The 24262-nt window shown below is 44.2% G+C and overlaps 1 protein-coding gene across 1 annotated transcript; it reads left to right on the top strand.

Moving 5' to 3' along the window:
- The first annotated feature begins 4877 nt into the window (after positions 1-4877).
- Positions 4878-6968, top strand: LOC147235567 (uncharacterized). The gene is made up of 2 exons (XM_086139359.1): positions 4878-5594; positions 6549-6968. The coding sequence occupies exons 1-2, from the start codon at positions 4878-4880 to the stop codon at positions 6966-6968; spliced, it is 1137 nt and encodes a 378-aa protein (XP_085995485.1).
- Positions 6969-24262: the final 17294 nt, after the last annotated feature.

Here is a 24262-nt window from a genome sequence, read left to right as displayed (position 1 = left end):
GATAACATTCAGTACAAGTAATCACTTATATCTTCTTCTTCTTCTTTCGGCTTTTCCCGTCAGGGGTCGCCACAGCGAGTCAACTTTCTCCATCTAACCCTATTCTCTGTATCCTCCTCTCTCACACCAACTACCTTCATATCCTCTCTCACTACGTCCATAAATCTTCTCTTTGGTCTTCCTCGAGACCTCTTGCCTGGCAGCTCCAATTCCAGTATCCGTCTAACAATATATTCTCTATCCCTCCTCTGTACATGACCGAACCATCTCAGTCTGGCTTCTCTGACCTTCTCTCCAAAACATCTAACATATGCTGTTCCTCTGATAGACTCATGCCTGATCCTATCCATCCTGGTTGCTCCTAAAGAGAACCTCAACATCTTCATCTCTGCAACCTCTAGTTCTTCCTGCTGTCTTTTGGTCATTGCAACAGTTTCTAGTCCATACATCATCGCTGGTCTCACCACTGTCTTGTACACCTTTCCTTTTATCCTGGCTGAAAGTCTTCTATCACATAGAACCCCTGACACTTTTCTCCACCCATGCCAACCTGCTTGGACCCGTCTCTTCACCTCTTTTCCACACTCTCGGTTGCTCTGGACTGTTGACCCTAAGTACCTGAAATCCTCCAGCTTCTTGATCTCCACTCCCTGTAGCCTCACCGTTCCACCCGAGTTCCTCTCATTCACACACATATATTCTGTTTTGCTGCGACTAACTTTCATTCCTCTCCTTTCCAGAGCATACCTCCACCTCTCTAGATTTTCCTCTACCTGTTGTCTGCGCTCACTACAGATCACAGTGTCATCTGCAAACATCATGGTCCATGGGGATTCCTGTCTAACCTCATCTGTCAGCCTATCCATCACCATTGCGAACAAGAAGGGGCTCAGAGCTGATCCCTGATGGAGTCCCACCTCCACCTTGAACTTCTCCGTTACCCCTACAGCACACCAGTGTCTCACAGCTAGCATACATGTCCTGCACCAGTCTAACATACTTCTCTGCCACTCCAGACTTCCTCATACAATACCAGAGCTCCTCTCTTGGCACCCTGTCATATGCTTTTTCTAGGTCTACAAAAACGCATTGCAACTCCCTCTGACCTTCTCTGTACTTTTCTATTAGCATTGTCTTTTTTTGAACATTTATTGGAACAGGTTTCTTAACAGAGTCATACACATTCTTACTAAACCTCATAACAAGATACACATTATACAATATTCTTTATAGGTCATTTATATCCTCAATAGCAAGCGAAAAATAAAATAAAACTAAAAAAAAAAAAAAAAAAAATCTAACTCAGTCAAATAGATATAATATCTTCAACTCTCCAAATATTTTTTAATGGGTGCCCATTTGTCAAGATATAGGTCTGTCTGAAGTCGTAAGTTTGCTGTTATGCGTTCCATGCAGTTTACATCCTTAAGTCTCTGACGCCACTGGTCCAGGTGGGTGGGTGGGGTTTGAGCCAGTTTACTGTGATCATTTTATGTGCAATTAATAGAAGAACTACACGTGAAAACACCTGGTTTTTCCTTGTTGATGCTGTACCCATAATAAATTGCTGTGGATCAATTGGTCTGTTTAATTTTAAAATCTCACTTATTTGTTTTTTTACCTCTTCCCAGAATTTCATCAGTTTAGGGCAGTCCCAAAAAATGTGGGAAAAGTCCCCCGTTATGCCAGAGCCCCTCCAACACAGGGGAGAACAGTTATTATCATAAGAAGCTATTATCAAGGGAGATTTAAAATACCTTATTCTTAACTTCCAGCTGAACTCCCTCCATGTTGGGCTGCTTAAACATTTTTGCCAGGGCAACCAAGAACTCTCCCATTCTCCATCAGCAATCACGGCATTAGATTCCAGTTCCCACTTAGCTTTCACATCCAGTGTGTCTACTAAAGTGTCCATACGTATCCTGCCATATATATCTGATATTGTATTTTTAATGTTCATTTTATTCTCAACTATCTCAATCCAATATTGTTCAAAATTAGTTGAAGCTTCTTTAATATTGTCCCATTCTTTGTGTGTCATCAAATAATGTTGAATTTGAAAATATCTAAATAAATCCTTAGAGTCAATGTCGTATTTTGCCTGAAGTTGTGAAAAAGCCCTCAGAGTTCTTCCTTCAAATAACTGATGTATTGTGATTAAACCTTTCCCTGCCCATCTAATGAAACCACCGTCCATCTTTGCTGGCAGAAAGTCACCTGCTGCTGTTATTTTTGCTGCCCTTGATAGAGATAGAGGTAGATTCAGGAATCGTCTTGTCTTCTCCCAAACCTTAAGTGTATGGTTGACATATTCATTTTGTATCTTAAGTCCACGACTTGTTTTTGAATTTAGAAAGGGAAGAGTTGAAAGCGACACATTTTTAACTGAACCTTGCTCTATATGCACCCATCTTGTGTCCATATCTAGTTTTATCCATGAGACCAATTTTCCAAGTTGTGCTGCCAGGTAGTAACTTCGTAAGTGTGGCAAGGCCAATCCACCCTTATCTCTGGGTGCACAGAGTATTTTCAATCTCACTCTGGGCCTCTTGTTCTGCCATATATATTTGGAAATGAGCTTATCCAGTGATGTAAAGGTAGATACAGGAACAGTGATAGGCAGAGCATTGAACAGAAACAGCATTCTAGGTAGGACATTCATCATGATACTTTCTATCCTCCCAACCAAGGACAAAGGAAGCACCTCCCATCTTTCCATGTCATTTTTGATCTGAGAAATTAGTTTACCATAATTTGCCTTATGTAGCTGACTTGGGTCGTGTGTGAGAATGATTCCCAGGTATCTAAAGCCCTCTTTTGACCACTTGAATTTCACCTCTCCATCCAAGCATGTCGGCCAGCATCCTGTTATCATCATTGCTTCTGATTTCCCCTCATTCACCTTGCACCCTGACATCTCCCCATAGTCCCTCAGGCACTGCATAAGGGCCGGTATAGATGACTGAGGATTTCTTATAAACAAAAGAACATCATCCGCGAACAACGAAATTTTGAGCAATTCTCCCCTCCTTCATCTACTATTCCCTCGATCTGATCGTTTGTCCTTATCAATTCAGCAAGCGGTTCGATACACAATGCGAACAAAATAGGCAAGATTGGGTTCCCCTGCCTAACTCCTTTTTTAAGGTGAAAAAATTGGAAGCAGTACCCATTCACCCTGATCCTTGATATTGGGTCTTTATTCAGTGATTCAATCCATTTTATAAATGTCAAATTAAATCCCATTTGTTCCATAGTAAATTTCAGATATGTCCAGTCCACCCTGTCGAACACCTTCTCAGCATCTAGACTAAGAAGCATTGACCGGTGAGCTGAATGTCTTGCCACTGATTGTACATTTAATGCTCTTCTAATATTATTTGCTCCTTGTCGACCTGGTATGAAACCGGTCTGGTCTGGATTAATCAATTTACATAAGTACTTCTGCATTCTATTTGCAGAACTAATAATCTTTATGTCATTCCCCAACAAACTGATTGGCCTATAGGCACCACAATCTAATGGATCTTTCCCCTCTTTGAGTATAACCGTTATTACTGCCTCAGACCAGCTCTGAGGTGGGTCATTTTCCTGTAAGGCATAATTAAAGATCTGGCAAAGTTTTGGCACGAGCTCCTCTCCAAAGGCCTTATAAAATTCACCTGGTAGACCATCTGTGCCAGGGGATTTGTTGTTTTTTAATGATTTAATAACGTCTTGTATCTTGTTTTCTCGGATAGGAGTTATTAATTCGTCCGCCTCAGATGCAGAGAGTTTTCTTAAGTTAAGATTTTTGAATATATCTTCTAATTTCCTTTTGTAATGCAGCCTCAGGGCAGCACTGGCCCGTGTCTCTCCAAGCCTGCCTTGGGGGGACACGGAGCAGTGTCTCCCTGTGCCGGTCCCAAGCCCGGATAAATGCAGAGGGTTGCGTCAGGAAGGGCAGCCGGCGTAAAACTTTTGCCAAAACCAAATATGCAAGACAACCAAAACTATACCATACCGGATCGGTCGCGGACCGGGTTAACAACGACCGCCATTGGTACTGATGACCTACAAGGTACTAATGGAAATTGGGCTACTGTGGGTCGAAGAACATGAACAAGAAGAAGAGGAGGAGTGCGTGTTCGGAAGCAGAGAGAGAGGAGGAAAGGAAAGAGTCTGGGACTGAGAGTAGGGACTTTGAATGTTGGGACTATAACAGGAAAAGGCAGAGTTGGTCGACATGATGCAAAGAATGAAGGTGGATATACTGTGTGTCCAGGAGACCAGGTGGAAAGGTAGTAAGGCAAGAAGCTTAGGAGCAGGCTTTAAGTTGTACTATTATGGTACTGACAAGAAGAGAAATGGAGTAGGAGTTATCTTGAAGGAGGAGTTTGTTAGGAACATCCTAGAGGTGGAAAGAATGTCAGATAGACTTATGAGTCTGAAACTGGAAATCGAAGGTGTGATGCTCAATGTTGTTAGTGCCCCCGCAGGTGGGATGTGAATCTGAAGAGAAGGAGAAGTTCTGGAATGATTTAGATGAAGTGATGCAGAATATTCCCAGAAATGAGAGAGTGGTCATTGGTGCAGACTTCAATGGACATGTTGGTGAAGGCAATAGAGGGGATGAAGAAGTGATGGGCAGATTTGGTATCCAGGATAGGAATGCAGAGGGACAGATGGTGGTAGATTTTCCAAAAAGGATGGAAATGGCTGTAGTGAACACCTTTTTCCAGAAAAAACAGGAACATAGGGTAACTTATAAGAGCGGAGGTAGGAGCACGCAGGTAGACTACATCTTGTATAGACAAGGTAACCTGAAAGAGATCAGTGACTGCAAAGTAGTTGTAGGTGAGAGTGTAGCCAGACAGCATAGGATGGTGGTTTGTAGGATGACTCTGGTGACAAGGAAGATGAAGAGGACAAAGGCAGAGCAGAGGACAAAATGGTGGAAGCTGAAAAGGGAGGAGTGTTGCATGGTTTTCAGGGAGGAATTGAGAAAGGGTCTGGGTGGCCAGGGTGAGCTTCCAGATGATTGGACAACAACAGCTAGTGTTATCAGGGAGACAGGTAGAAGAGTACTTGGTGTGTCATCTGGAAGGAAAGTAGATAAGGAGACTTGGTGGTGGAATGAGGAAGTGCAGGGGTGTATACAGAGAAAGCGGTTAGCGAAAAAGAAGTGGGATACTGAGAGGACTGAAGAGAACAGACAGGAGTTCAGGGAGGTGCAGCGAAAGGTAAAGATAGAGGTAGCAAAGGCAAAACAAAGGGCTTATGATGACTTGTATGCTCAGTTGGATAGTAAGGAGGGTGAGAATGATCTATACAGGTTGGCGAAACAGAGAGATAAAGATGGAAAGGATGTACAACAGGTCCGGGTGATTAAGGACAGAGAGGGAAATTTATTGACAGATGCTAGAAGAGTGATGGGAAGATGGAAAGAGTACTTTGAAGAACTGATGAATGTGGAAAATGAAAGAGAGGCAATGGTAGAAGAGGTGATTATCGTAGACCACAATGTAGCAAAAATTAGTAAAAGTGAAGTGAGGAAGGCATTGAAGAGGATGAAGAGTGGAAAAGCAGTTGGTCCTGATGATATACCTGTGGAGGTGTGGAAGTGTCTAGGAGAGGCAGCGGTAGATTTTCTGACTAGATTATTCAACAGGATCTTAGAGAGTGAGAAGATGCCTGAAGAATGGAGACAAAGTGTGATGGTGCCTATTTTTAAGAATAAAGGGGATGTGCAGGATTGTGGCAACTACAGAGGGATAAAGTTGATGAGCCATACAATGAAGTTATGGGAAAGAGTAGTGGAAACTAGACTGAGAGCAGAAGTCAGCATTTGTGAACAGCAGTATGGCTTCATGCCAAGAAAGAGTACGGCAGATGCAGTATTTTCGTTGAGAATGCTGATAGAAAAGTACAGAGAAGGCCAGAGGGAGTTGCAATGCGTTTTTGTAGACCTAGAAAAAGCATATGACAGGGTGCCAAGAGAGGAGCTCTGGTATTGTATGAGGAAGTCTGGAGTGGCAGAGAAGTATGTTAGACTGGTGCAGGACATGTATGCTAGCTGTGAGACACTGGTACGGTGTGCTGTAGGGGTAACGGAGAAGTTCAAGATGAAGGTGGGACTCCATCAGGGATCAGCTCTGAGCCCCTTCTTGTTCGCAATGGTGATGGATAGGCTGACAGATGAGGTTAGACAGGAATCCCCATGGACCATGATGTTTGCGGATGACACTGTGATCTGTAGTGAGCGCAGACAACAGGTAGAGGAAAATCTAGAGAGGTGGAGGTATGCTCTGGAAAGGAGAGGAATGAAAGTTAGTCGCAGCAAAACAGAATATATGTGTGTGAATGAGAGGAACTCGGGTGGAACGGTGAGGCTACAGGGAGTGGAGATCAAGAAGCTGGAGGATTTCAGGTACTTAGGGTCAACAGTCCAGAGCAACCGAGAGTGTGGAAAAGAGGTGAAGAGACGGGTCCAAGCAGGTTGGAATGGGTGGAGAAAAGTGTCAGGGGTTCTGTGTGATAGAAGACTTTCAGCCAGGATAAAAGGAAAGGTGTACAAGACAGTGGTGAGACCAGCGATGATGTATGGACTAGAAACTGTTGCAATGACCAAAAGACAGCAGGAAGAACTAGAGGTTGCAGAGATGAAGATGTTGAGGTTCTCTTTAGGAGCAACCAGGATGGATAGGATCAGGCATGAGTCTATCAGAGGAACAGCACATGTTAGATGTTTTGGAGAGAAGGTCAGAGAAGCCAGACTGAGATGGTTCGGTCATGTACAGAGGAGGGATAGAGAATATATTGTTAGACGGATACTGGAATTGGAGCTGCCAGGCAAGAGGTCTCGAGGAAGACCAAAGAGAAGATTTATGGACGTAGTGAGAGAGGATATGAAGGTAGTTGGTGTGAGAGAGGAGGATACAGAGAATAGGGTTAGATGGAGAAAGTTGACTCGCTGTGGCGACCCCTGACGGGCAAAGCCGAAAGAAGAAGATCTTCTAATTTCCTTTTGTCTTGTGTTTCTCCTGATGTATCATAAAGATTTTTATAGTAAGTATGGAATGCCTCAGCTATCTCCTCTGAGTGGGAGATCTCGGTCAGAGAGGAGGGGTGTTTTATCTTAGGGACAATACGGCTTGATTGTTGCTTCCTCAGTTGAAAGGCAAGTGACCGGCTTGCCCGATTTCCCTTTTCATAGTACCTTTGGCTTGTGTATCGAAGTGCTCCCTCTGCTTTTTGTGTGAGAAGTTCATCCAAGGAGGTTTTACTTTCTTGTATTTGTTTAAAGACATTTTTGTCCCTTGTCATTTTGTGTTCATGTACTAGTCTTTCTATGTCACTTTCCAGCTGTTTTTCCTTTTCCATTCTCTGTCTGTTTAATCTAACCGCAATTTCAATACATTTCCTTCTCAGCACCGCCTTTGCCCCCTCCCAAAGAGTCGAGGGGGATACTGATCCATTATCATTAATTTTGAAGTATTCATCAATTGTTTTTTTTATGGTTTCCTTTATATTTGGATCTGTCAACAACGAAATATTTAGTCTCCAGTATTTGAAGTGCCAACCAAAGCCTAAATTTAATTTCATATACCATATGCAGGACCATGATCAGATAGGGTACCAGGTTCAATTACACATTCTCTGACTTTATATAAGCTTTGTTTTGAGATGCAAATCAAATCAATTCTTGAGTATGACCCATGTACCATGGACAGAAAGGTGAAATCTCTCATGGTTGGGTTCTTAGCCCTCCAAACATCCACAAGTCCTAATTCTTCCGACATATGTTTTGCTGCCCTGGATTCCCTGCTAATGGGCCCATGATCAGAAGGAGTTTTATCAATTTAAAACACAATTGAAATCTCCAAAAATTATAGTACCTCTGGCTTCTCTTGCCATTACAGTTGCCACTTCTTTAAAGAAATTGGGGTCATCTTCATTAGGGGCATAGATATTCATGATAGTTAGCTCTACTTCACCTACTGTTCCCATAATAAGTATATATCTCCCTGCTTTATCCTTCACTTCTCTCTGAATTGCAAAACTAATTGAATGACTAATTAAAATTGCTACTCCTCCTTTTCTGCTGTTTGAACAAAAAGCATAGAATACCTGTGCAACCCAGTCTCTCCTCAATTTCTTATGTTCTATCTCATTTAAGTGAGTTTCCTGTAGTAACGCTATTGAGCAATTAAATTTCTTCAACTGAGTCAGCATTTTCTTTCTTTTCATAGGATTATTTAATCCTTTGACATTATAACTGATAGTCCCAACCCCTGACATAAATCGGCATTTCCTATTTTCATTTTATTCTCCCCAGATTCACCTTTGCATGAAGTAACTATCCTTGCCCTAATAGTAACAAAAATCACTTGTGCCGACCTAACCGACATGTCAAGGAAATAAGAACTCTTAAAACACAGAACAGAAAAAATAAAGTAAACATATGTGACTTCCAATAGTCCAGCTGAGTACAGAGATCTGTCCAGCTCCTGTTGTAATGCAGGCAGAGGGTTGTGATTTAAGATTCCCTCTGGGCAAAGTGCACTAAGTGCTGTCCCAACCACAGACCAAAGAAAAAACAAAATCTTTGGTGAGGCGGTGATACCAACACGGGTCTCGTCGTAAAAAAATATTAATTGAAAATAATAGCAGCGTTAACTCTCCTCTCCTCTCCTCTCAATAACTTTCCAATATGATTCACTTAACTTCAGTATATTTGGCTGTTTAAACTATGAACAGTAATACACATAGAACTTTAAGATTGACAGTAATAACATTATCTAATTATTTTAACATTACTCGGGCACAGTACTCCTCATCATTTTAGCCCAGCAAAACATCGCGCAGGTCTGCAGCGGACAGCGATGTGTCCTTTCTTTCTCTCTTCGCACCATCCTGTCTTTGCCATGTGTCTTTTGAGAGTTCCCATTCCAGTCTTTCTCTCCCACTAACCTGCAACTCGATGCCCAGCTTCTTCAACGTTGGCACAGCATCCGCCAGCGTAAGAGATGTTTTCTCTCCCGACTCCAAGTTGATTCTCAGCTGCGCTGGATAGCGGCACATTGCCCGGATCTCCTTCTCCTTCAGCTGCTTGATCACTCCTCAGACCCGCGTTCTCTTCCTCTGTATTTCTGGAGAGTAATCCTGGTCGAAGTAAATTACTCCTTTTTGGAACTTCACTCGTTTTTGGGCCCATGCTTGTCGCAGCACTGCTTCCTTTACTGTATAATCCAGAAACCTCACGATAATGGAGTGCGGAGGCGCTGAACTCGCAGGCTTTAGCCCCAGTGATCTGTGTGCCCTCTCGATTTTTATATTTAGCTCGGGCGGGAGTTGTAGCGCTGTCTCAATTAAGTTCCTCACAAAACCAATCATGTCACCTTTCTCACTTTCCTCGGGGACTTGATAAATTCTCAGATTGTTGCGGCGCATCCGGTTCTGTAGATCGTTGCACATGTTCGTCAGGGCCGCCTCCCGTTTCAACAGGTGCCTCAGCATCCTCTCATGGCGCTGGCCTGTGTCCTCCGCCTGGCATACCCTGGTCTCCGCTTCCTCAGTTCTCCGCTCTAGCTTCTCCATCCTTTGAATCAAGTCCGTGACCAACACCTCCAGTCTAGTTAATTGTTCCTTAGTGTCTGCAAATGCTTACTTATTTTCTTTCCTCAACTCTTTCAACTCACGAAGAATGTTCTCCATGTTCTGTTCATCCGTTTTTCCGCTCACCTGGCTTGGGGAAGATGTCTGTCTTCGTACTGTTTTTGCTGTTTTGCTGCGTTCCATGTGTCTCTGGCAGTGCTCATCCTGATCTGCAATGCTTCAAACTCACTCTTCCACCATTAAACTGTCGAGTATTTTTTCATAAACAGCCGAATACTACCAATTTTCGGGAGAGCTCAACTCCGTGCGTATGTCTCAGTACATTGGGTCACCGGAAGTCATATATCATATATTCTCAACGCAAATACTGCATCTGTAGTACTCTTCCTAGGCATGAACCCATACTGCTGTTCACAAATGCTGACTTCTGCTCTCAGTCTAGTTTCCACTACTCTTTCCCATAACTTCATTGTATGGCTCATCAACTTTTTTCCCTCTATAGTTGCCACAATTCTGCACATCCGCTTTATTCTTAAAAATAGGCACCATCACACTTTGTCTGCATTCTTCAGGCATCTTCTCACTCTCTAAGATCCTGTTGAATAATCTAGTCAGAAAATCTACCGCTGCCTCTCCTAGACACTTCCACACCTCCACAGGTATACCATCAGGACCAACTGCTTTTCCACTCTTCATTCTCTTCAATGCCTTCCTCACTTCACTTTTACTAATTTGTGCTACTTTGTGGTCTACAATAGTCCCCTCTTCTACCCTTGCCTCTCTTTCATTTTCCACATTCATCAGCTCTTCAAAGTACTCTTTCCATCTTCCCATCACTTTTATAGCATCAGTCAATACATTTCCCTCTCTGTCCTTAATCACCCGGACCTGTTGTACATCCTTTCCATCTTTATCTCTCTGTTTCGCCAACCTGTATAGATCATTCTCACCCTCCTTACTATCCAACTGAGCATACAAGTCATCGTACGCCCTTTGTTTTGCCTTTGCTACCTCTATCTTTACCTTTCGCCACATCTCCCTGAACTCCTGTCTGTTCTCTTCAGTCCTCTCAGTATCCCACTTCTTCTTTGCTAACCTCTTTCTCTGTATACACTCCTGCACTTCCTCATTCCACCACCAAGTCTCCTTATCTACTTTCCTTCCAGATGACAAACCAAGTACTCTTCTACCTGTCTCCCTGACAACATGAGCTGTAGTTGTCCAATCATCTGGAAGCTCACCCTGACCACCCAGAGCCTTTCTCAACTCCTCCCTGAAAACCATGCAACACTCCTCACTTTTCAGCTTCCACTACTTTGTCCTCTGCTCTGCCTTTGTCCTCTTCATCTTCCTTGTCACCAGAGTCATCCTACAAATCACCATCCTATGCTGTCTGGCTACACTCTCACCTACAACTACTTTGCAGTCACTGATCTCTTTCAGGTTACCTTGTCTATACAAGATGTAGTCCACCTGCGTGCTCCTACCTCCGCTCTTATAAGTTACCCTATGTTCCTGTTTTTTCTGGAAAAAGGTGTTCACTACAGCCATTTCCATCCTTTTTGGAAAATCTACCACCATCTGTCCCTCTGCATTCCTATCCTGGATACCAAATCTGCCCATCACTTCTTCATCCCCTCTATTGCCTTCACCAACATGTCCATTGAAGTCTGCACCAATGACCACTCTCTCATTTCTGGGAATATTCTGCATCACTTCATCTAAATCATTCCAGAACTTCTCCTTCTCTTCAGATTCACATCCCACCTGCGGGGCATAGCCACTAACAACATTGAACATCACACCTTCAATTTTCAATTTCAGACTCATAAGTCTATCTGACATTCTTTCCACCTCTAGGACGTTCCTAACAAACTCCTCCTTCAAGATAACTCCTACTCCATTTCTCTTCTTGTCAGTACCATAATAGTACAACTTAAAGGCTGCTCCTAAGCTTATCGACCAACTCCTTCTTTTTCTGTCATAGTCCCAATATTCAAAGTCTCTGCTTTCAGTCTCAGACCCTTATCTTTCCTTTTCTCTCTATGCCTCCCTCCTCTCCTTTGACCTACAGTACCCAGTTTCCATTTGTTCCCTGTAGGTCATTGGCACTGTTCCCTCTAAGTCAAGTATTTGCACAACCGTGCACTGCTCCAGTGTTCTCCGCGCACAACAAAGCCGAACTGTAAATAAATTAAACACATTTATTTTATTTACAGTTCAGTTTGGATTTTATTTTTTGCGCAGCATCGATTTGCTGTGCACGGACAATGCTGGAGCAATGCACAATTGCGCAAACGTGTGGCTTAGAGGGAACAGTGGTCATCAGTGCCAATAGTAGTCATTGTTAACCCAGGCCTCAACCGATCCGGTATGATCTTATTATGGTTGATTCGCATGTTTGGTTTTGGCAAAAGTTTTACGCCGGATGCTCTTCCTGACTAACCCTCTGCATTTATCCGGGCTTGGGACCGGCACAGGGAGATACCCCTCTGTGTCCCCTGAGGCTGGCTCAGGGGGGCAGTGCTGCCCTGAGACTGAATTTATGACAAGTTATTGGCCTGAAATATACATTGCAAATGGAAAATATTGGAAACAGAAAGTTTATCCACATCTTTATAATCATAAAGATGACCTTTTATTGCAACAACTGGATATTTGCTCAAAAAGGGTTACTTCCTACTCGATCTTTTAGATGTCTTTCTGATATTTTAAACTTATAAAAATAAATTCAACAGAGGAAATGCAACTAAAACAAGATAAATATCACTTCCGGTTAAAATGGTCAAAGAGGTGGTATCTTTATCCCCAAACAAACAAGATTGGGTACCAAGCCCCAAGATGTTAGGCTACAAGATGAACCACATTTGTCACGGCACGGGAGGACTCGGACAGGGAACCACACCACCAGAACTGGAATTTGATTAAGTCTCTTTATTGTAAGGTCGGAACTCTCGCAGGGTCGGGGTCCAAAGTGGGGGGGGGGTTCCACAGGATCAGGGTTCAGGGTCCAGGGGGGTCTGCCAAGGTCAGGTGGAGAATAACAATTCTCCGGCACCAGACGGAGCGTGCCTGCTCTTTAAAGAGACCTTGATGAGCTGCAGCTGGCCGCTGCCGCTGATTATCAATTGAGATCAGGTGTCTCCTCTTGGCTGCCAAGAGGAGATCCTGACAGTACCCCTCCCTCAACGGGCGCCTCCTGGCGCCCGTTGAGGGAGGGGTACTGAGCCGGCCTGGGTGGTCGCGGTGGAACTGCCGGATTAGTGAGGGGTCCAGAATCTGCCGAGCCGGAACGCAGGACCTCTCCTCTGGGCCATAGCCCTCCCAGTCCACCAGATATTGCAGCCCCCTACCTCGTCGCCGAACGTCCAGGAGGCTGGAGACTGTGTACACGGGATCACCATCCAGAAAACGGGACGGGCCAGTGGATATTCACGGACCAGCTTGACCTGGGAAACATGAAACGTGGTGTGGATCTTTAGTGAAGATGGGAGTCTGAGACGGATAGCGGACGGATTGATAATTGTGGCGATTTCAAATGGGCCAATGAATCGTGGGGAAAGTTTCTTGGGGGATGCCTTCAGAGGAAGGTCCCGGGTAGATAGCCAAACCTTGTGACCGGGGGCGTAGATCGGCAGCGGTTAGCCTGGGTCTGAGTTCGCCGGGAAGCACGGAGGAGGGCGGCGCGCGCCTGACGCCAGGTCCGAGCGCACCTGCGGAGATGAACGCCGATCGAGGGGACCACGATCTCTCGGTTGTGCTCAGGAAACAAGGGAGGCTGGTAGCCATAAGCACAATGAAACGGCGAGAGCTGGGTAGCGGCGCTGGGGAGGGTGTTGTGCGCGTACTCCACCCAGGGAAGGTGAACACTCCAGGAGCTGGGGTTTTTCGAGGTAATGCAGCGGAGGGCCGCCTCCACCTTCTGGTTCAGCCGCTCCGTCTGACCGTTACTTTGGGGGTGGAATCCGGATGATAGGCTGACCTTGGCCCCAATTGCTAAACAAAAGGCCTTCCAAACACGGAACGTGAACTGAGGACCTCTATCTGAAACAATGTCTAAGGATACCATGAGCACGGAAAATGTGAGAGACTAATAACTTAGCCGTGTCTAGTGCGGAGGGAAGTTTGGGAAGAGGAATGAGGTGCGCGAATTTAGAAAAACAATCAATAATGGACAAGAGGACAGGACCTGTAACAAAAAATGTTAATGTGGTGTGGGGGTCCACAGGGTCAGGTGGAGACTAATAATTCTCCGGTGCCAGACGGAGCGTGCCACTGCTCTTTAAAGAGACCTTGATGAGCTGCAGCTGGCCGCTGCCGCTGATTATCAATTGAGATCAGGTGTCTCCTCTTGGCTGCCAAGAGGAGATCCTGACAACATTAGCTCTCAGTGAACGGTGTGACTGAGGCTCTGGCCGTCCAGCTGCAGAAAGGTGAGCTTTGGCTGTGTCCCCTGACCATTTCAACAGCTATAGCAGGGATATCCGATGAAGTGAGGACGTCAGTGGTGCAAATTCCAAAAGCAGATCTAAGACAGGCTCAGCAGGAGGACCCTGTAATCAGTGAAGTGCTTAAGTATGTCACCACCAACCACTGGCCAAAAGGTGGACAACAAGCCCGCAACAAAGGGATAGCTGTCTTGTTAAGAGAAAAACAGAAACTGCACTTGGATGAGGATGGGTTACTGTATAGGAAAACACCCAACCGTTCTCAGCTCCTCCTGCCTAAGAAATTTCACCAGCTTGTTTACAAAGAACTGCATGAAGATATAGGCCATCTAGGAGTTGAGAGAGTTTTGAACCTCACCCGGGACCGCTTTTATTGGCCTCACATGCAGAAACAGATTGAGCACTATGTAACAAAAGTATGCAGCTGTCTGAAAAACAAGCGCCCACTAGAGACCCACTAGAGCACCACTCATCAACATCACTACCACCTACCCATTTGAGCTGGTCTTTATGGATTTCTTGCATCAGGAACAATGTAAGAGAGGATATGAATATATCCTAGTTGTCATGGACCACTTCACGCGGTTCGCCCAGGCTTACCCCTGCCGAGACCAAAGTGCCAAAACAGCTGCTGAGAAAATCTTTGGGGATTTTGTTTTGAGATTTGGTTTTCCTACTCGACTCCACCATGATCAAGGTAGGGAGTTTGAAAACAAACTGTTTGCCAAGCTAGAAGGATATAATGGAGTGAAAGGGTCCAGGACCACACCCCCAGGGGAATGGTCAAGTGGAGTGGTTTAATAGGACAGTGCTGGCAATGCTCCGAAATCTCCCAGAGGCAGCTAAAGCAGACTGGAAAGCGTCGCTGGCCAAAGTAGTGCACGCTTAGAACTGTACTCGCAGTGAAGCCACCGGATATGCACCTTAATCCTGTTATTCGGTAGAAACCCCAGACTCCCCATTGACCTGATGTTTGACCCTGTGGTGAAGGATCAAAGTCTGTCGCACAGTGACTATGCTGAGAGGTGGAGGACTCGTATGACTGATGCATACATACTTGCCTCAAAGACAGCACACAAAGAGAGCAGGCGAGGAAAAACATTATATGACAGGAAAATCCATGGTGCAGAGCTGGATCCAGGATGCAGAGTGCTGGTCAGAAATTTAAATGATAAAGGAGGACCAGGGAAATCAAGGTCATTCTGGGAGGATCAAGTGTTTGTAGTGACACAAAAAAAATATAAGGACAGTCCAGTGTATGAAATTAAGCCAGAAAATGGAAAAGGACGAATCCGGGTGGTCCACAGGAATCTCTTGCTGCCGTGTAATTTCTTGCCAGTCAATGAAGAAAACCCACATGCAGAACCAAGAAAGAAAAGACAAGAAAACCACAAAAGACATGAGCAGTTTGAACAAGATCACAGTTCAGAGAAGGAGGATGACTGGAGAGGAGTTGCAGTGTTGCCAGCACACGACCAGGGATCGAGTGGACAGCATCAGCAGACAAGGGGACCTGAACATGAACCCGAAGAGGTTCCAGCAGTACCACAGTATCTGGAGCGTGAGGATGATCCAGAACTAATGCCGGTCACAGCATTAGTTCAGTGCTGTGTCGGCGGCAAAGAGGTTGGACGCCAGTAATGTGGCTAATGTCTGTGTTACAGGTAAAGATTTATAATGACACGTAAATAGGTAGAAACGAGCGAAAGAGTCCCGGTGAAGTGAGTGAATGGCTGTTTAACTTGTAGGGTTGAGGTCGACAGTAGCTTGGGTAGTGCTAATAGCATGCAATCGCTAGCCGCTAGCTAACTGTAGCCTTGTGGCGGGACTACTGTGTATAGGAGCCGAGTGTCGGTTTGGAATGTGTGTAAATGTACATGTACAGAGGGGAAATGGGAGCAATTGCTATGCTGGTTTTGTAAATAAGGAAAACTGTGATTAGTTTGCCAAGATGTGGTCACAGCATTAGTTCAGTGCTGTGTCGGCAGCAAAGAGGTTGGACACCAGTAATGTGGCTAATGTCTGTGTTACAACCTACAATAAAACCCGCAAAACCTACACACTGAATCATCATCATTCACGTGTGCAACATAGACAACAGGATCACAGGAACAAGGAGAACGGGTAGTTGGCTAACTGAGCTACGGAAATGTGCTATCTGGTAGTGTCAGCCAAACACAGCAAAACACCAATAGCTGAGGGTGAAGCCCTGTAGACTGTCAAGCAGAAGGTCACAGTCCTGCTTACCCACCTGAAGAGATACAGCAGGGAAGCTGAGACCAGGGGAATAAATCAGACTGTTCGCCAACACTCCAGCTGAAGTCTACTTTCAGCGGCAAGATAATAAGAACACCCATATACCATAGACCCACCTACGGATGAACCTGACCTCTACAGGAAGAAAAGAGCTGGACAGCACCAGCTTGCCCAGTTCTTTAGGCCTTTGTCAGGAATTTATTGGGCAATAAACACCTAGGCCTTGCTGATGGGTGACTTCACCAGACAGAAAGCCATTGGAATAATCAACCAAGCATTTGGGTTGGCTGCACAAAGTTGATAATGTTGTTTTTGGTCATGACTCCTACAAAAATGTATTATCTTCTTTGGAAAAAGAAGTTGCTCTTTCAGAAAAAGACAATGGCCTTGCAATGGGAGTGGAATAAGGCCCAGACCTATTTTTCAAGTTTTTATGTGAATGGACTATTTTTACTACAAACTAGACAAATTATAATTGGCAAGACTCTGGATTTAGTTATGCACAAAAAACATCATTGAAAGATTAATGAGAAATTGACAAATCTGCTTGTGTATGAGTTCATGTCTCCAGACATGGTTGTACCATACTCTCACGCACTTTAATTGCCAGGAGGTGTGTGTTTCTCTTAAATGGACAATGTATCATATGCGTCATCATTAGTTTAAAGACTGTGATTCAGCCACACCAGAAGACGATGTGTCAATGAGTAGATTAACTAGCCGCCACTGCTCCCTGGCTTTATGAAAGGACCTTGAATTTCAACAGCTTTCATTTTAATTCACAATAATTTGTTTCACTGAAATGTAAGGGAAATTATGAAATAAATTTATAGTTCTTAGGAAAAACACCCTAATATTTGTTTTGCATATGTAGTTGAGAAATTATTTGGATGGGCCAGAGGTAAGATATTGTTGCTAGGAAGAGAGGAAATAATAGGAATTGGGAACAATGGCAACAAAGGATCAATTTGTATGTTTGCCATGAGGTTGTACAAAGAGCAAAGTGCTGCTCTTGGCTCCTCTTGAGGTTTTAACCCCTATTAGACTGACCCTGGATTGACACAGTCTTCTACTGTAGCTGTAGTAAATTGCCAATTTGGAACCTTATATCTGCCCCAGTCCTCCCTGTGTCCATTTCAGGAGACTTCTTGTTTCTATGTCTCACATGCACACACAGACACACAAAGCAGCAGTTGCACAAGCAATCTCATGTGTCATGTCACCTGATACAGTGGTAATACACACCATCCAAGCAAAGACAGCCCGTCTGAGACTCTCAGGTGTGAGAAAATGCATCCCCACATGGATTCCTGTGCAAGGACAAAACCAATGCAGAAACTCTGAATGTTCAAGGAGACCAGGGAGGATTTAATTCTCCAGTCAAAATAAAGAATACAGAGCTCAGGGTCTGATCCATTCCCTGACAAGCAATAAAATGTGTCAGTTTGCAAAGTCTGACTATGCTTTCCTGACCCAGTGTTTTTATGGTACAAAAAATGAAATGCGCAGTTGTATGTGTATTCTTCTCATTGGTTGTTGACTGTTGTTACGGTCTTCTCCCATGGTGTAGCTTCCACTGATTGGCCGTCGTTATCTGACTCCTCATGCCTTTTTGGTTCCTCAGGATGGGGCTGAAACTTAAAGGTCATCAAGGTCACAGCACTCCCCCTCTCTTGCTAGAACCCTCAGTGCTTTCTTGTTTGTCTTTGTTTACCACATATGGAGTTGTTATCCATTTATCTACAATCATGTTTCTTACCTGAGACCCTACTTATTTGCAGTCAAGTATGACAGTTATCTGACATGCAATGCATACTTTTTTTATCTGTACCTCTCCATCCCGAGCTGCCTGTGCATATCGTGTTGTTTTGACACATTGTTCTGCTTACGCCCTCCTGCTCTCTATGACATATTAATGCACTCAATAAAGCTTTAGCAATTTAACTTAATGAAGTAATTTATTAATGACTAATCGTGTGCAGATAATGATTGGGCATGAACGTAAAGCTGTACATATCAAAGATGTTTTTCTCTGGCCACAACGCAGACACAGCTGTATTCAAAGGAGTGACCTTCATTCTTCAGTTGTTCGTTGACTACAGAGTACAGTTAAACTGAATCTTGTGGATGAGAGGTGAAACGCCTTCAACGTAACAAATTCAAGTCCAGTTGCGACAACAAGATTTAATCAAGATGAAAACCTCATTGATTCTTCAATGTGATATTCTGTGCTGTGAAGTTTCTCAGTTCATCTGAGAACATTCTAAAGTAAGAAGATTCAGTCAGTGACCGGCACTTGCTCGTGTTGGAAATGAGATTTAACAGCTTCCTGGACTGAGATAGTGTGGTATTCTGCTTTCTCTAATTTTGAATAAGATGTTTTATTGCTAGATATATTAAACTGTTGTATGATGAAAATATTTTTTGTGAAAATTGGTCCATATTTTCTCATTTTCTCGTTCTAATAAGTTTGGTCAATAGTTTTGCCAAAACCAAACATGCAAATCAATCATAAAAAGCCAATCATACCAGATCGATCAAGGTCCAGGTTAAAATCAACCCCGATTGGTTCCGATGACCAGAGAGAGAGAAGAGGAGAGGTGCCAGGCAGGAGGTCTACAGAAGACCTAAGAGAAGAGTTGGAATGGGAAGCAATATACAGATGTAAAAATGCAATAGGAAAAACAATTGACTTTTTCTCAAATGCCTTAGACAACCTTTGTTTTATTGATTTAAAAAATGCCTGACTGTTATTTTGCTACTGACATTACTTTGTCTTATAAATAATTGATCATGGAATTTATGGTAACAAAATGTAGACATGTAGCTATTGGTTATGTTAAAATAAAATGTAATCATTTTATTCAGCATGAAAATATAATGGCTTGCTGTTTAAAATTCAGTTGTGGGGCAGGATGAGGTAAGATAACGTAGATAAAGAAGCTCACTGAAGGCTCAATCCTCCTGCTGTAACTCCAGCTGAGACAGCAGGAGAAACAGAATGTTGAACCTATGGAGGCAGTGTGATACGCCCCCCACACCCACCCATACCCAGCACAAAAAACTTATGACCTTGAATCCAAAATGGACCATTGTATGAAAGTTGGAATGGTGAGCGGTGAGTCTCATGTCGCACAAAAAAATAATGTGCTGACACGAGCTCTGCAGGCATGAAAGACTGCAGAAAACAGTGGTAAACGGGGCCTGGGGAAAGAAAAGCAAGTGCAAAGTCCCAGGATATCATTAAAGCTATGGAAGCTGTGCACCATGCGTTAGCCAAAGAGTGCTTAGCCCTTTCAAAGGCCTGGACACTTTCGGGAGTCCAGTTAACATATCTGTCTCCCTTTTCTTTAGCCGCAGAGACCAATAAAGTGGCTGAGGAAACAGTTAAAAAATTCACGGTGTCCAAAAATCTCCTACAGTGCCTTGATAGAGGCTGAATAGGGAAATTCTGACACTGTCTCCAGCTTAGAAGGCAATGGGACTGCGTCTTGCAGTCAAACATTGTGCCCCAAGGAGTCAATTGCCAGCAGTTGAAATTGATATTTTGCCGGATTGATTATCAAGCCATGTTCGTCGACACGGATAACCTGTGCCAGGTGCTTTAGGGACTCAGACGTCTGGCTGGCCAGCAATATGTCGTTGAGAACGATCACAAAGGCAAGGTCATGCAACTCTTAGTCCATCAGCTTCTGATAGGTTTAGGGTGCCCCCTTCAAGCCGAAATTCATCCGCAGAAACTTAAAGAGCCCAAATGGGCTAATCACCTAGGACTTGGGCAAGGGTGTGCAAGGGAACGTGTTGATAGCTATGCACCAGGCCCACCTTCGAAAATTAGTGGTACCTGCCAGCCGCATAGAGAAGTCCTGTTTGCGTGGGATGGGATAGTGGCCATTCGCTGTGATGTTCAAATGGAGAAAGTTGGCCTTTGGCACCTTGTGGAGTGGCGAGGCCAACAGGCTATTGGACCGCCTCACTATACCCAGCCATTCAAAGGGGGCGAACTCCTCCCTAGCCATGGACAATTTTGCTGTGTGAAAAGTCATATCCCCACAATGGAATGAAATCCTGTACACTGTGTTAAGTAACCATGGTGGAAAAGATAGGTGTAGTAAGCAATGGAAAAATCCAGGAGCAAACACTGAAAACATCAATGGTTGATAAAAAGCTGCATGACACAGCATCAAGACACAGCATCAATTAAACAGCAGTACGTAACAAGGAGGCCATGAGCACACAGAAAATCTTCACCGATAGGAACAGTAATGAAGTCCATTGCAAAGTCCCACTTAAAATGGCTCTCATGGTAATAAATAGACATAGACTTAGTGCAGAATATTACATTGGACAAACCTTTAGCTCAGTTGCAGGCCTGTGCCATCAACCTGTAGGTCTGCTCTAGTTGAAGGGAGCTGGCTCTTTTGCAAACTGGAATTCACCTAAAACCATCTTCCTGACCTTGTGTCTTTTACGAAGAGCTGCTAAGTATGTCCACCTGGGTCCACAGCTGCTACTGGAGCCCTAGTCTTTGAGTTTCTTGGTGCCTCAAACAAGCACAGAGGGGTGCAGGCTCGATCGGCCTCTTCTGGCAGACATTTGCAATCACTGGGGGCCAGGTACCAGGAGTTAGCCAAAGCTGTGTGCACTAGAAGTGGGAGCAGGTGCAGGAAGACATGTGGGAAAAGGAAACCACCCTCGCACGATCCTAGCAGTTGCAGCAGGTAGTCCGTGAAGTTCATAGCCGTCCCGTCACCCAAACCATGGAGGAGTGGGGTCTATCTGCCCTCTCTGCGGTAGAAAGACTTTACCTCCGGAGCAGGAGTCTTTTGAAGGTGATGTATCAATCGTGTTGCAGGGGGTTGCGCAACAGCTCCATAATGTGCTTGCTGTCTGGATCGCTGGTCGCGAATCTTGAGGCCAGGTCTCTCTGCCAGAACTCCGGCATTGTCACCGCCACTGTGAGAATGAGAAAGTTAAAAGGAACGTGACAGTTTGGAAGACCAGTATCAAGTCTGGTCTAACGAAAGTGACTGCGATCTCAGCTGGAAAGGCTAGTTGGTGGCAAATATCAACAGTCTCAGACCACGGTGAGCTTTCCAGCTTCTAGTATGGTAAGGAGATGGTTGGGCTTTTTCTGACCATCTCAGATGAAGGTTGGGGTTGTGATTGAATTGGATGCTCATGGGAGCAAGGAGTTGGTGATATTCCTCTTGCTCTAAAGCATTGCTGTCAGGCTCTTGAGGGAGGACCTGGCTGCAGGTGTAGTGGTCTTGTGTCAGGCTGGTCTTACAACCAATCAAGATATGTTGCATGTCCTCCTAGAGGATGTAAACTTGTTCCTCTGCCATAGACGTGTTTTTTCTGTTAATGCCCTGGTACCTAAAAGAGTAACAAAAAAACCATTGGATCTGCACTGCATGTTTTCAGAGAATGTAATGTAATGCATGGTTATATGACTGGACAATAATTTCATAAAAAGTATCAAATATCACAATTTCACCTTTTGCCCATTGTACCCTCTCCTCTTTAGTGTTCAATGACTTCATGTTCTTTTCGCACTGATTGGTGTAATTTACTCTTGGTGCAACTGGCAGACTGACAAATCACAGTTGATGAAAACAAGAATATGTTAACTCTGATTAGGATTCAGAGATGTAAAAACATATTTTCATGCAAAAAAACAGAAACAATTTTTTTTAGAATATTCAATTGGAGTAGTACATTGGCTCAAGGCTTAGTGTCAAGTATTGATGGGTTCTAGAGTGAGTGCTGGGAAGCCAGGGGCTCTGAAGGGTCAATAAATCTCTCAAAATATTAAGTCCTCTCACAATGAGTTAGGTCATTCTCAGTCATCCAGATCACAACATCTGCAGTAGAACAAAAGGCAATTCACTCTTTGATGGCCTACTTTGATTTGTCTACATTATGTTCTCCTTAATAATTTGTAGCTGCCACATCTACTAATGTTTATTAAGAAAATCTCTCTACACTGTGTGCGTTTGTGTGTATCTACACATGCACATTTGTCTACGTTTGTGTATTTGACTCTAATTATCCATACAAGGGTTTGCCAACCTGACCTAAAGACTTAGTTATATACATATATACGCACATATAGATTTTTGTATTTTAATTTATTGCAATTGGAGGTTTTACCACCTCTTCAAGAGGCTTCCACAGTTCTAATTAACAGGTGTTCGAAAAAAAGAATGTGCCTCCTGGACACAACTCATACCCAGGGCCTTTGGGCTTGATCATCACTCTTGCCTAAGCTATCAGCTCATTGCTAATAAGGATGGATGAGTTGATGGCTTGGGAAAGAGTGAAGATCAAGCCCACAAAGTCACACAGCCTGTGACATGGGGGATCAGAAACTAATCCATCACCTTTGTTGGGGGAGGAAAAATCCCCTTTTTGTCGGAAGAACCCATCGAAAGCCTGGGAGGGCATGATACTGCTAAGCTAGCTGAAAAGACAGATGGGAGGGAATAGTCATGAAGCAGCTAACACACAGCCTGGCAAGGACCAAAACCATCTCTTTGGGTGGTACAGGGTCTGGTCCTACCACTTCACCCTATATAGGAGTATAATGTGACTTCTGAAATGAGTGAGATCTCCTCATCCACTGTAGGAAAAATGGACTGAAAAACTAACTCATTCATCCGAAAGTGGTTGGGGCTGCCAAGGTGCTTCTCTGATACAGGCCTCTTCAGGAAGAACACACGCAACTGCCACTGCAATCCATTATTGAGGGTTCTATGCAAGAGAAGACCAAACTGGTTCCTGAACTAACGGAGTCAGCTGATCAGTCAGTAAGGAACCCAAACCCAAGGTTCCAAAAGGTGGAAAGTGGAAGGCCCAAGCCAAAGTCAAACGAGCTGGTGGCAGAATGAAACATTGAGCGATTGTCAGGATAGTGGAATCGCTCCTATGCAGGAAGAGCAGGAGTAGGATGGGGAAAAGACAACTGCAAAGAGAGGAGGAGATGGTGGTGGTGGAGGTGGTGAGGATAGAGGAAGATAATAATTTATCCTTTGTTAATCCCCATGGAAAAATTCATTCTCTGCAATTAACCCATTATGGATGAACCATGAACAGTAGGTATGACCAGCACCAGGGGAGCAGTTAGGGGTTCAGTGTCTTGCCCTACAACACTTCAACACACTACCAGGAGCCGGGAATTGACCAAGGAATGCTCGGTTCAATAGACGATTGTTCTACCTCCTGCACCATGCAAGCTCAAGGCTGTGTCGCAAGGCAAACAAGAAAGCTGGACAACTTGGGATGAGGAAGGCTGCTACCTCTGCAAACCCCACAACACAAACCCCCAGCATATCCTGTCGGGCTGTATGATCGCATTCTCTCAGCCAGAACTTTAGCTCTGGCTGAGAAAGAAGGACAGGTGCTGGGGAAATAAAACTAACCCCAACAACACTCGGAGGGGGTAATATTCATTAGCTGCAGGGAAGACATCACTGTCACTCCCCCGCCACCAGAAGACATTCCAGGATTAAGGGCCAAACAGTTGACGAATGGTGCTCAATGGCTGGTGACACTGCAGCTGACCCATGGGTATTGGAGGAGATGCGTCAGGCAAAGATGCCCAGCAGGAAGTTCCTCCTACCTGTATGTTTACTGAGATGTTAAACTCCCCAATATCATCAGAATTTCAGGAACATTCAGAGTACAATCTCCAGCCTCTAACAATCCTAGAAGTCCTTTGTTGTAGTGATTTACCATATGTCTCCATTTCCCCAGCAGAGAATGCAATTGAGCATTATTCAATAGACAACTTCAATATCAACAGCGTCAACCACATTGTCTGGTGCTCAGGGTCAGGGATGATATGAGCCTCTCTGACATGATAAATGTGTTCTTCTCCCCCTGCTCGCACCTTCTCAAACACGAACATAATAATAAAAGTTTTCCCCCAAACTCAACTAAAAACTTAATTCCTCCTT

This window comes from Fistularia commersonii, chromosome 3, assembly GCF_037954325.1.
Source record: "Fistularia commersonii isolate RoL2024-O1a breed Wild chromosome 3, RoL_Fcom_v1.0, whole genome shotgun sequence".
Taxonomy (NCBI): Eukaryota; Metazoa; Chordata; class Actinopteri; order Syngnathiformes; family Fistulariidae; genus Fistularia; species Fistularia commersonii.
The sequence above is the reverse complement of the archived record's forward strand: the minus strand, read 5'-3'. Positions and strand labels throughout refer to the sequence as shown.